At 41.0% G+C, this 14767-nt stretch overlaps 1 protein-coding gene across 1 annotated transcript; it reads left to right on the forward strand.

The window, feature by feature from the left end:
• The first annotated feature begins 9059 nt into the window (after positions 1-9059).
• On the forward strand, positions 9060-12515 carry LOC308083868 (ras-related and estrogen-regulated growth inhibitor-like protein). Its single transcript, XM_080426276.1, has 5 exons — positions 9060-9112; positions 9143-9278; positions 9504-9557; positions 9943-10019; positions 11074-12515. Exons 2-5 carry the CDS (start codon positions 9167-9169, stop codon positions 11485-11487), a joined length of 657 nt encoding a protein of 218 aa, XP_080282402.1. The 5' UTR covers positions 9060-9112; positions 9143-9166; the 3' UTR covers positions 11488-12515.
• Positions 12516-14767: the final 2252 nt, after the last annotated feature.

A 14767-nucleotide genomic window follows, 5' to 3' on the forward strand; every position in this document is an offset into this window, starting at 1 on the left:
AGTGGATTACTTAAAACAAATAATGTTATGAATAGCATAAACTTGTGAGTAAAGCATTTCTATAAAAAATGAAGCTCCATATTACTGCACTGTCCACGCGTTAGGCCTACTGATGTTCTAAAGATCTGAACAGAAATGAAGCTTGTAGCAAGCTTGCTTTATTAACCACAGCGCTCCCACCACTTTCCTCCTGACGAGGCCAGGAGGAAAAGCCCCTTCGCTTTGTTGCAGAGACCCAAGGCCAACGGTGTGAAACCAAGCATCACCAACCACATCCACCATCCACAGGCAGCTAAGGTACAGTCAGTGGTGGAAGAAGTACTCAGATATGGGACAATACCACAGTGTAAAAAAATACTTTGTTCAAATAATATTCCTATAGTAGAAATCTTACTCATGTCAAAGTTCAAAAGTATAGAGCACCGAAGTCTGACGTCACTGCCACTAGAGGGCACTGTTCCACAGGTTCGTGGCTTTATTTTTTGTGTTGAAATCACCATTTGGGAATCTTAGATCACGTCATATAAGAACTGTGTTCCAAACATAAACACACCACCCTGGCGTTTTTGTCAGGGGGGTGGCTCTGCATCGTTTATGATATTCATTCATATTTGATACAGCCTGTTTCTGGCGAAAATTGAATTAATTCTGCCTTAAAAGTCTTCCGGGTCTGAAATCACTGTCCCCACAGCAGCCGCGTTCATGGGAAATGTAGTCTTTGGGTTGTTTGACTCGTTTCTAGTGTTTATATTGTGTTACTCTTTGGGTAAATGTGTACATTTACACCTTCAGTCGATGCTTCATATCCATATGAGTAAAAACGCCAGGGTCGTGTGTTTATTTTTGGAACACAGTTCTTACAGTATATGAAGCGATCTAAGATTTCCCAATGAGGATATCAATACAAAAAGTAAAGCCATGAACCTGCGGAAAGCGCCCTCTACTGGCAGTGACGTCAGTACTTCGGTGCTCTATTAGCATCATTTTGTGCCCATAAATGGAGCTTACTGACTTGTTTGCACCAGATGCCATGACGACACATTTAGCACACTCCACTCGAGTCATAGTGACATGAGCATTACAACGTGGTCCTCCCTTAAGCCCTCCCTTGAGTGTACAAAATGGAACACATGTGGTTCCATTGGTTAATCTCAGAGTTACAGACACATAAGGGTTCATTTGGTTCCTAACTATAATTTACCTGGGGACCCGCTGGAACCCCCTCAAGGACCCCTGGGAAAGTGGTTATACCAAATGGCATTTGAAAATAACACATGGTTTCCAGTGGTTGCGGTAGTAAGAAAATAACATTTACTACTAGAGTTATGTACTTAGGCACATTTTTTTATAGTATCTGCACTTTACTCAAGTATTTATTTGTAATTTTGGATACTTACTTTGACTTTGAGTACACTTCAAGACAAATATTGTACTTTTGACTCCGTTCCACTCCACTGTTACTAATTATTCACTTGTGCCCTATCTCAAATATATTGTAAATAGCAGATCTAAAGTACAGGCTCACAACCTGTTGCGATGTGACACCTTCGAGCTTGTAGATCTGCTAATTTCATTATTATTGACTTTTTTATTTCAGGATTTTTTTGGGGGAAAATGTCTAAATTTCAATACAGCAATGACTTGGTATTAAAAAGAAAATGTACTTTTGTTTTAATGTCTTCTTTTGAAGTATTTTTTACAAGCATGCACTTTTGAATAGTATTGTTTTACTACAGTACACATTTGACAGAGCAACTTTCACTTGTAGTTGAGTAATCTATGCTTTGACTCAAGTACTGAGGTTGAGTCCTTTGTCCATCACTGGTGGTTTCTAACAGTGAACTTCTCTGTGTTCCATAGGTTACTATCAACATCATGGACCAGTACAGCATATCCTACGCTCTCTCCGAAGTCTCCACGGCCGTGATGGAATACGCTCCTGACAGAAATACAGACATGTTTCAGGTCTGTAAGATCCATTATGAATACGCTATGTTTTGCACTATATACACCAGTGATTTGTTGGCCGTGAGGATATTGCAAATGGGCCCCCAAATAATTGCCAAAACACTAAGATTGTATTGATAATATAACCAATACATATAGCAATACATAGGAACTTAAAGTATACTATGTTAGTTACCACTGACCCAAGGTAGAACAAAATCGATTGATTGGTCATTCAAATAAACATGCTCTGCTCTGAAAATACATGCTATATATTGTGATAGTTATAGAGTGTTTGTTCAGTAAGAACCCTGTCTCTGGCCCGGACCGCTGGCGTCGCGGTCTGGGCACCTAGGCTACAATTTAGCCTAACAGCAAGTCGCGGATTCGAGTCCTGCTCCCGACGGCCTTTGCTGCGTGTCACTCCCCAACTCTCTCTCCCCATTTCCTGTCAGCCTACAGTATACTGTCCTGTCCATAATAAAGGCATAAAAATACCTAAATAATTCAACAAAAAAGAAGAAGAAAAAAAAAAGAATCCTGTCTCTCCAGCTCTTTGGTAAACAGAAAAACGTTATCACCAGATAATAAGCAGACACATTTTAAACTGCACATTCAAATTGATGAATGGTCTTTGTGGGGTTCTCTCTCCTAATTGGGGGATAAGTGTCTTGCTAGGAATCGAACCTGGGACCTTCTATTTCCCAGGCGACCTATCTATTCAGCTATCGCCACCCTCCTATAATGAGTAACTATAATTGAAATACGAAGAATAGGGACACTATAGGGTGAAAATGGTTAATACTGTGTATGTAAACAAGCTGTGGGTAATGTGAAACCCCTTGTGTGTTTGTCTATAACAGATCGGGCGTTTCACAGAGAGTCCCATTGACTTTGTGGCGAGGAACACAACAACCAACAGCCAAATCTCGCGCTTTGCCTGCCGCATCATCTGCCAGAGGAGCCCGCCCTACACCGCGCGCATTTACGCCGCCGGCTTCGACTCCTCCAAGAGCATCTTCCTGGGTGTAGGTTATGAAATATCAAATTAAATTGTATTTTTTTTTATTTTAATGTATGTGTCTGTCACACACACACACACACACACACACACACACACACACACACACACACACACACACGGACGGACGGACGGACGGACGGACGGACGGACGGACGGACAGACGGACAGGGTGCAAAACATACTCTCGCCATGTCTTTCAGCCTGGCGGAGACAATGAATACCTCAAAAATAGGCAATCACAACACATCACAATGTGATGTGTTGTGAGCTTTTAGATCTGCTGCTTTTGAAAAAGAGTTTGGTACTTTTACTTTGTTACTATAAGTATACATATTTGATGCCAATACTTTTGTACTTTTACTCAAGTACATTTTTTTATTCAGGACTTTTTACTTTTACCCCACCCCCCCCCCCCCCTCCCCTGCCCGAGGAGGCAGTTACATGGAAGACCCAAAATGGACAGATGGACGGACTGACCACCAACGGCGTGCTGGTGATGCACCCGCTCCATGGCTTCACTGAGGACTCCAAGCCCGGCCTGTGGAGGGAGATCTCGGTGTGTGGCAACGTCTTCACCCTCCGGGAGACCGTCTCGACTCGGGGGAAGATGATCAGGACTATATACAGTATATACATGTATACAGCATACCGTCTCTGTCTGGCAGAAACCAGCTAACTACATATTTCAGCTTTTTAACTTTTTTTCCCATAAATCAGTGCTATTGAACAACCTTTACGTCTGTGTGTTGGTTCAAACATATTGAACCAATGAAAAGTATTAAAAAGCGCTTCTGACAAAACCAGCTAACTCCATTGGATCCTCAAATTGTCTCCACTTTGGTGGAGCTAACTCCACCAAAGGGGGGTGGAGTTAGCTGGTTTTGCTAACTCCAGGCTCCACACCATTTTGACCGCGACCTCATTGTGAGCTTGGAGGTCCATAACGCTGTTCTTATCAAAACCTCCTAACTCCACTTTTTGTTTTGTTTTTTCATTTCCTGAAAATGTTACATTTTGGAGTTAGCTGGTTTCTGCCCGACAGCAGAGATATACATGTTTACAACAAACAGTGTACATGTGCACATACAAAAAAAACAACAACTAAAAACTACATTTGGCAGGTCATAATTTATGTACATCATATAATCAGGCAAGGTTGTTTAAACAAAGTGTGAAATACATCACGGAAATCAGAGGGTCACACAAACTGACGTTTTGACGATTTAGTGCACAGCATTTCTCCCTTTGTTTCATACATAAATATACATGACCCTGGTAGAAGTGTTGCTCTACTCACTGATGTAAATACATGACATCAAACAGACACGAGTTTGTCTGAACGTAGCCTGTACTGCAGATGACAACAGGTTACAAATGTGTGCATTTAGATGAATCTTGTAGGCCCGTGCTGAACGTGAAATGAAAAGAAGCTTGTTGCTTGGTGGGTGGCGTGTGCCCGAATCACTGCGGGCACACACACAATGCGCACAACGCTTCAGAGGAAATCAGAATGGGACATTTCTTTCAACAGATATATTGGCATGAAAATAAGCTTTTCAGTGTAGTGTACATATTTAGCATCATTATTTTGATGGTTTGCCAGGTGGCAATCAGGAGGTCCAAGAGACCCTTATTACATCTTCTGTATACATTTGATATGCTCACGTTGGTTTAATTGAAACCCTATACTTAATTGACCGGGGTCCCCCAGGGCTCTATACTTTGTTCCCTCCCTTTTTCCCTCTACACCAAATCGCCTATTTTCATCTAATGTTCACCTATTATGACATGCCCAGAATAGGGATGCTAGGGTTCATGTGGTTAATATTAGTTAGGTCATTTCTTTTTATGTACAGTATGTCTCTGCTACCCTCCTCCCCCAAACACATGACACTCAATTTACACTTGTGCATTCAAAGGACCACAAAATAGAAATAAACTCTCAAGCCTTTTCTTTCTTTTTATCCTTTTGACAAATATGTACAAATCTATGTTTATCATGCATATGCATTTTTGTCAACAAAAACATCAACCACATCTTATCTTCTCATATTTCCGTCCAGGTGGACGGCGAGTCTCAGGAACTGGTGGACGGCTCGCTGATCGACCTGTGTGGTGTGACCCTCCTGTGGCGCACGGCCGAGGGCCTGACACGCACGCCCACCAACGAACACCTGGATAATTACTGTGCAAGGATCTGCCCCGGGGCCCCGAGGGCCCTGAGGGCCGGGCATAGACGCACGGTGGTCTTCAAGTAAAAGGCTTTTCCCCTGTATGGCCCCTCAAGGGCCTTTCTGCAGCGGCGGACTGGCCATTTGGCGTACCGGGCAAATGCCCGGTGGTCCGCTGGGCCCCCACATTTTTTAAAAAATATTTTCGCTCCCGTTTTAGGATTATTACGGTCATTTCCGGGTCGCGCGGTCATTTCCGCCCCACCCCCCCCCCCCCCCCCCCCCGTGTTGACAAAACGGCCCGGGGGGGTGGTGGGCCGGTTCGGACCAAAATGCCAGGGCTGAATTTCGGTCCCAGTCCGGCCCTGCCTTTCTGTGTGGAGTTTGCATGTTCTCCCCGTGTCCCCTAGGGTAGGTACCCTCACAAAAAACATGCAGTAATCCTGGTCTCTATACTGCCTCCCCCTGGTCAGCCGGGGCGCCTGATGGAGGGGAAATGAACTGGTTGGAGGGGAAATGGACTGGTTCCTTCCACGCACTGGCAGAGGGAGAGTAGCGCCCAGGATTACAGCTTGGGCAATTGGCACACTTTCTTCAAGGAGACCACAACCAAGCCGTTGGGAATGTTCATTACGTTAGTTGACATGCTGCTACATTTATTGTATGTTGGCTGTTTTGAAGTTATATTGTATTAATATACTCTATTGGTTAAAATAACATTTAGTCATTCAAATAAGCTCCGGATTGTGGTTTCAACTTAATTAGCTGTTTTAGCAGTTGCTGGAATTATCCTTGGGGGCTTTGGTTTCAATTTACAATGTACAATTTAGGCATTGGACTTATCCAGAGCGACTTACAAGTGCGAGACCAGAGTAAGCAGAGTAAGCATGAACCATATAGTCAACAAACAGCAAGATACCGCATATAATAGCCACATAAGTAAAGTGCAAACAGGAGTGCTAGGGGGTGAGCTAGAGTCTGAAGAAGAGTCTTCAGAATGCTGCTGATAATAAGGGACTCTGCAGTTCTGACTGCAATAGGGAGTTTATTTCACATTTTGGGTGTCAGTTGGGTGTTAAATTCCTTTTTTTTTTTATTAAAAAGATATACATAAAAAATAAATGAATGAAAAAACACAGCTCTCCTATCTGTTCCTATGACTCAGCTGAAAACTAAAGGGGACTAGTTTGAGCTTTTTCAGTCTGAGTCAGTCCAGATAGAACGCCCTACCTGACTATTGCAAGAGTGCTAAATTTGTGCCGAATTTGAAATCACTCCTCCTCACAACACACCACTTTTAATTCTTCATTATGGTGCTTTTCTTTTTATATCTATGTTGTCTACTTTGTTTATTTTATTCAATTTGTGTTTTATATTGATAAAATCAATATTTGTAATTTGCCCTTGAAATCTTTCTGTTTAACTGTCTGACATCTGTTTTCATGTATGCCTTTTGTAAAGTCTTTGAAAAGTGCTATATAAATAAAGTTATTAATATTAAAAAACTAAAACCCTAACATAATAATAGGAACCAAACAGTGTGAAAATTACAAACATTTTAATAATTAATTAGTAGAAGTGATTTCAACCAGCAGAGGTCACTACAGGCCTCAACATAATGTTGTCAGACAGTGTCGTCAAGTCAAGTCAATTGTATGTATACAGCACGTTTAAAAAACAACCAAAGGCCGACCAAAGTGCTGTACAGCATGAAAATGACAACACACAAAACATCAAATTTAAAAGCATCAAATACAGAATAAATCCAAACAGGAAGACAAATAGCTGAGGTTAAAAAACTTGGGAGTTTACAAAGCACATGAAGAAGTGTCCAACCATTTATCCATGAAAGCAGGAGGTTTTTAAAAGGCCAGGGAAAACAGGTGCGTTTTGGGTCTGCTTTTACAAATACCCAAGGAGGGTGCAGACCTAACCGGTAGAGGTTGGTTGTTCCACAATTTTGGAGCAGCGACCTGAAAAGGCAAGGTCAATTTAAACTTCAAGCGGGTGCGTGGTGGGACTTTGAGGAGCTTCACGAAAGGTGAATTAAATAAGCCTGGCCTTAAGTCAAATCCAGGCTTGACAAAGTCGTGTCCGTATAGCCTGGTTTATTCCGTTCCATTAACGCCAAGCCAGGCTGAAAAGGAGCGACTTTGTCGAGCTAGGCCTTGTCAAGCCAGGCTGTGTCGAGCCAGGATAATGAAGCCAGGCTTCACGTATTCCTGTAAAAGACCATGAAAGTCGATAACAGAATCCTTGAACTTGAGCGGCGTTCTTCTCTGTGGCTGAATAGCAGCACTGCAGCGGCTTATGGAATCATATGAGGAAGTAAAATGTATAATAAGCAATAAAGGAAACACGGCCGCAATAAATAGACCCAGGGAGAAAGCGTGGCCGACAAATTAAATGCACAAGTTGTCCAAAAATATATAAAATTTATATACAAGTCCATAAATATATAGTCCATAAATATATAATTCTGTTAGGCTTAAACATGAGGAGTTTAAGTGAATATCGGCGATATCGCCTACTAATCTACAATGCTATTATATGTGCCATGCATGAATGTTGAGATTACGTAGAATCCATCTATTTATATATCTGCATTATATCTGCATTATTTGAATGCCGGGTCATTAAAATGAGTCCATATACAAACATAGGTGTTGAATTAACTGTGGAAAAAGTAATTGGTTTACGATTGGAGTCATTCGACTAACAGCTATTTCCCAAAACTTGAAGAACAAGGCACTGGATTAAGTAAGCTTGGCTGTTAGCCTGCTCCTGACCAGGCTAACTTCACAGCTAAATTGCCATGGTAACTAAGGTAGGCTTGCTTCAATTCTCTTTCGTGAAATCTAGTCATGGCTAAACTTAGCCAGGGTGAACTGGCTAAACTAATCTTCAAGATAATTCAGCTTTCATTAAACCGATTCATCCCTAATCCTGGCTAAATTAAGCCAGGATAGGTGTTAAAGCCAGGCTTTAGCTCTAATTCACCTTTCGTGAAATAGGGCCCTGATCTGCTGATCTAAGTGACCTAGTGGTATCGGGGGGACGAAGCAACTCATATATATATATGATGGTGCCAGCCCATGTGGGCAGTGGTGGCTTATCCAACGGGCCTGAGGTGCTGAAGCACAGGGCACCAACCTTAGGGGGGCACCAAACGGCGTGAAAAAAATATATTAACCAACATTGAAACGTGCCGGTGAAGCGTCATTTTTTTCCACACTGCAACCATCAACTACTAAAGACCCATTTGATCTAGCGAATGATTCTTCATGTTCCTCATCTAGTTCTAGAGAACCTTTTTTTTTTGTCAAAGTTCTTTGAGGAACCTTTGAACGATATGTGTCTTAATAGGCAGACGTTCATCGAAAATAGCAGATCTACAAGCTCACAAGTTGTGAGCTCGTAGATCTGCTATTTTCTAAAAACACATCTCTGGAACCAAAACTGGTTCTTCTATGGCATCACTCTGAAGAACCAGTTTTGGTTCCAGTTGGCACCTTTATTTTGCTGTGTATTTCCAATTTTCAGTTCTTTTACTTCTACTCCACTACATCTCAGAGGCAAATATTGTACTTTTGCTCCACTACAATTATTTGAAAACTTTAGTTACTAGTTACTTTGCAGATATATTATTATATTATAAAACATACATTAACCACTTTAGCCCTATTTTATACCTGGGCTATTTGAAAATAGCAGATCTACAAGCTCACAACGCGTCGCAATGCGATCTGCTATTTTTGAATAGCCAAAGTGTAAAATAATGCTTTCTTTTTTCTTCTCAAATCTAAAAATGACACTGATGGGTTCGCGGTCTTAAAGGGTTAATTCTATTGGCTTTTCTGTTCCTTGGCTCCTCCCATTGAGTGTATAAATACTGACCCGGGGCAACTCTGGAGCACAGAGTGCTTTCTGCCAACCAGTCTGAACGACCAGTCTGAGCGACCAGTCTGAGCGGCCAGTCTGAGCGACTAGTACGTCTGAACGACCAGTCTTCCCAGTCAGACCAATGGTGGTACACATCAGATCCAGAGGCCAGCAGACCATGGAAGGACATCATCATCATCAGAAAGTGGAAGCCAACATTCTGTTATATGGAGCTGATCACGTTGGAAAATCAGGTAGGATTTGTTCCTCTCTACACAAATGTTTATTCAATACTATGGCGAACCTGTAAACCTTGTCTGCTTTTTTTGTCACGGGAAGCAGAATTTCTTTGTTTTTTGTTTGTTTGGTGCTTACATTATATCATTTTATTATTGTATTACCATTGTATATATATATAAATAATATATAAATAATAACATGTTTATTGTTTCTAATGAAGCCTGTCTTTGTGTTTTCAGCGCTCACTGTCAGATTTCTAACCAGGAGATTCATTGGAGAGTATGGAGATATAGGTAAGACTCCTGTTACACTGTTCTGTAATATAAAGAATGTTTACTAATATTCCAACTTTACTGGAAATGGTTTGAGTGTCCTCGAACCATTTCCAAGTCAGTTACAGTACAGTATGTAATGTAAATCAAGTTACTTAGATTGTTTTTAGCAATACCACAACGTAGAACTGCTCTGTTATTTGCATTAAAAATATTACTTGGGTAAAAGGATAAGATAATATAATATACACTAAATATCTTTACCGAAAATGGATGTTCTAAAAGATCACAATTCGACGCATTGCGAGTTTGTAGATCTGCTATATTTTCACCAAACGTTTGCTGGGGTTCAAGTAGTTCGGTCATGTAGATCCACTCAACACTGTGACTTTCCTTCTGTTAACAGAATCAATATACAGTCACGTCGACAAGATTGATGGACGAGAAGTATCCTTCAACATCTGGGACTGTCTTTACTCACAGGTAAGCCAGCTCTTTGTGGCAGAGTTGTTATAGTTTAGAAAATTTTTGCTCATAATGACATGCCCAAAATAGGGTCGACAGGTTGAAACTTATTAATAACCTTGCTTTTTTAGGGGTGCAACAGTTAATCAAACTAATTGATTTAGATATAAAATATTTTTAATACATAATTTAATAGAATAATCAATTAATAATCGATCCCTGTTTTAGTTACACTATGTCATTACAGGTGACATGTTCCAAAATAGTGAAAACAGACTATACCGTATCTACAAGCTCACAACGCGTAGCCTTGCGACATGTTCTGAGCTTGTACATCAGCTATTTTCATTTCATTTTTTTTGCATGATACTGTTGTACGACGAAGTATAAAATAGGGTTAAAAAAAATGTTTAATATAAAAAAAATGCACTTCTTGATTATTCAATTAATGAAATTAATGAAAAAGTAATCAATAGAACAACAATCGATAGTTCCGTCATGTCTCCATCATATCGTCTCTGTCAGGTGGAAATATGTCCAAAACTGTTACTTTTCAGGATAAGCTCAAAACGCGTCGCTTTGCACGTGTTTTGAGCTTGTAGATCTGCTATTTTTGCTATTTTTTAATTGGAATCCTGATTTTTTTTTAATATTCTTGAATTGGAATCCTGAAAAGTAAAATATTTATTTAATTTCTAAAATGCATTTAGTTATACTTATATTAACTTTATGAAATACAAATACATTGGACATAAAAAAGACAATAGAATTTTAATACTAGTCATTAAGCTACTAATATAGATTGAAGTAATTAAAGCGGGTCATGTTTCCATGTTTGGAATTGTAACAGCTGAAATCAATAATATATCAGTATTCCGATATTAACCTGCGGGCCGCATTAAGTGAAGGTGGGGGCCGCATGTGGCCCCTGGCCGCCAGTTGCCCATGTCTGCTGTAGTATGATCAAGTAGGGCAATACATTTACGGAAAAAAACAAAAAGTCAAAAGATGGAGATAAGAGGTTTCTGCCCCCGACAGCAATGACATGAACGTTCTTGTCTCATCCTTGTAGGACAGAGCCATCAGTGACAAACAGCTGCAGTGGGCCGACGGCATTGTCCTCGTCTACAGCATCTGCGACCAGGACAGCTTCAACGTGGTGCGGCGGCAGGTGCAGCACCTCCGCTGTTCCAGGAAAACCTCCTCCTCCTCCTCCTCGTCCACCCCCATCGTCATCGTCGGGAACAAGCGAGACCTCCAGCGCCACCGGACGGTGTCCAGCGAGGAGGGCCACCTGCTGGCGCTCTCCCAGGACTGCGGCTTCTTCGAGATCTCGGCCGCCGAGACATACCACGGCGTCCTGCTGGTCTTCCACGGACTTGCGGACCTCATCAAGGGGTCCCACGCCCTGAAGAGGGGCGCCGCCAGCGTCCGGAGCATCGTCAGGACCGTGTCGGCCGTTTTTGGCAAGAAACGTGGCGAGTGAGAAAAAAAATTAACTGCCTACGTGATGAAAGGACTGTGTGAAAGGCCTGGCGTCTGTAACGGGGAGGAAACGGTCCATTAAGATAAGATGGACTTGATATGTGATGATTAAAGCTGAACAGTAATTAAGAGGTCACCGCCGGGTTCACCTCCCGGGGCCCGGCCCATGTCTACGTGCCGAAGTCTTCCTGCATGGGGCTTTTCAATAAATGAGAGATCCTATTAGGACCAAGTGAGTGCTGGTGATCTTTTCAAAAGACACCGTTTCTGCCAGAACCGTGCACCCGTTAACGTGAACTGTGAACTTTTCTTTATGAAGAGGAACGTAACCGGACATATTGATCTGGAGAAAGTTATCATACATAATAGTCAGGATTTTGGGTTGGCCTATATGATTTTAGTAACTTGCACCCATATGCTGGAAATGCAAACTCCATGCCTCCATAACTACAGGTTATTGTTCAAGATAACAATCCTGCCCTGAATTATGAACTGTGTCATAAGACAGTGTCGCACAGACATAATACATATACATATTTTTACGATGGAGTGATGCAGAAGAAATACAGTATCTCCAAGCTCACAACGATCTGCGGCTCTGCTACGCTCACAACTTATCATCAGTTCTTATCTGATCTTATCAGATCTTATCAGGATCTAATGTATGCAGGGTTGATTTATAAAAGAAAAAAAGAGGGGGGACGGCAATTTGCCCCAAATAGTGACCACGGTTAATGTTAATGTATTATTAAATTGTTAAATTATGATACAAACAAAGGAAATGCATGTATTTACTTATAATTTGACTAGAAGCAGGGATAAAACATGACCCCTTAAAAGGTATGAACCCCCATCAAATCCAACCCTGACTGTATTGTATGTACAGCTGTAAATGTGTTAAAATTGTTCTGCATCACCTGCAGAATGTCATATCTGACCTGCTACACTTTGATAGTGTAACCTTTTGTTTTGGTTTACTTTGTTGTCTGGATGAGCTTTTAATGTGTATAATAAACATTATAATAACAAGTGTTGGAGTTACAACAAGCTTTACTTTACTACTTTTACAATGAGACACATTATGTTGGAAAGGCTACAGGTTTCATTTATTAGTTTAGTTATATACATATATTTTCTTTTCTTTCAATTAAACATATTGGTAGTTTCGCACCTGTCTCATTAGCTTGTGAAATTCCAGTAATGAAATTATTGGAGTTCATTTTACCATAGACCTGATTTGGCTTGTTTTGAGCTACACTCAACAATCAATAGTTTAGACCTAAAAGAAAGAAAAATAATAAAACAACTGACCCCTCTCATCTAACCATACAGGCCCAGATTACTGCAACAGCAGTTAACACCAGACTAGTCTGGTTGTCACAGCTGTTAAAGATTCAGTCAAGCCCTAGGACAATATCTTCAGTCAACGTATTCAAGGTATTAGCATTAGACATTAAAATCCAGATGCCATAAAGCTTACAGTATCAGTGTTGTCTTTCAAAGTATTTAACCACCAGACAAGATAGTTCTGAACAAGATCTTAACCATCAGTTCAGCATGCATACATTCTGTCTTTCTGGCGCCCATTCTCACGTTCAACACAGCAGCATTTGAAAGGCAACACCCTCATTGTTAATTTAACTCCCAAGAGTGTACAAATGGATCAAACTTTGGTTCCATTTGTACACTCTTTGGAGTTAAATTGAAACAAAGGATTCTTATGTAATGTGTGATATACAGTACATCTACAACATCAACAACCCAACATTGTGTGAGTTCATGGCCACACACAGTCACACCTATAAATACATGTTACCATCTAGGAAAGGCACAAGAAACACAAAAACACTTAAGTCAACAAACAAGCAGCACACGTCCTCAGTTCTAATGTACTTCACTGTATTACCGTAATCTGTCCATCTGTCTCTCCGCCCCTCTTATCTCATCTTTTTGTCTGTCTGTCTGTCTGCCTGCAGAGAGGCTTCAACCCTCACGTAGGCAGCAGCTGTGTGGGTGGTGGTTGCATGGGTGGTTGCGTGCCTGCGTGCAGTGTGTGTGTGTGTGTGTGTGTGTGTGTGTGTGTGTGTGTGTGTGTGTGTGTGTGTGTGTGTGTGTGTGTGTGTGTGTGTGTGTGTGTGTGTGTGTGTGTGTGTGTGTGTGTGTGTGTGCGCGTGTGCGTGCGTGTGTGTGCAGAGAGAATCTTAGGGCCTCAAAGAGACTGGGATACCAGGTAAACAATGACATCCTCTAAGTCATATTCTGTGTACATTTGAATCGATAACAGGTAGTCAATGAACCTATAGCACCTGACTAAATAACATCATATTCTTGATATTTGGGGTTGAACAAAAAAAGAATCAGGGGGGAAGAAGCATTCAGCTGCTTTGGACCGTCAGAAGAACATAATGTACCTCATGCCAAAGTGGGGGAAAAAACAAGATTAACAAAGTTCCACTGCATGTGCAGTGTCCATTGTTTTGCTGTACTGGTGTAAAAGATGACAAGAAGCACCGCCTAGTCCAGCTGTTCTCAAAGCAGGGTCTGGAGAACAGGGTTGCCAGATCTGCTTATTATAATTTCCCCGCAAGATTTTATTTGAAAATAGCCGATCTACAAGCTCACAACACGTCGCAACGCGTTGTGAGCTTGTAGATCTGCTATTTTCAAATAGCTGATGTATATGTTATAAGTGCTCATGTGGCCCATAGTCGCTTCTTTTGGGCTGGTTTTCCTAGACCTGGTTGCTTGTTTCTCTCACAGAATCTGGCAACACTGCTGGTGAACCGTAGGGATCCTTGAGTGTTCCACGGGGTGCCCAGGAAATGTTATACTTCGGCGGTTGTTGAAATATCTGAAAAGTCTTGAAGAAATTGTGAAAAATCTTGAAGAAATTGTGGAAAATTTTTAATAATTTTCAAAGCTTTTAACACAAATCTTCTATTATTGGGGCTTCCTGGCACAAAATCTTTTCAGATGGGGGTTTTCGGCCAAACACATATCATGTCCTTGACATGAAAATGTCTGAGAACACAATTAAACGACCACAATGGAAATAATCTCTCTTTTTTCGTGTGTGTTTTATCCTTTTGACAGATATGTACACTGCAAACATATGTGAGCATATTATGGTCATATTATATGCAATTGTTTTCCCCAGTAAAAACACACTAACTATGTTTTAATGTTGAAATTTGACATAAAGGTAAGGGACTTATATACAGTGCATGCCCATTCTGAGTGCTGTGCAGGCAGCCTATTATTTCAAACTCATGTTTTCTGTG

The sequence above is a fragment of the Gymnoscopelus braueri genome (genome assembly GCF_963280865.1).
Source record: "Gymnoscopelus braueri genome assembly, chromosome: 4".
Lineage (NCBI taxonomy): Eukaryota > Metazoa > Chordata > Actinopteri > Myctophiformes > Myctophidae > Gymnoscopelus > Gymnoscopelus braueri.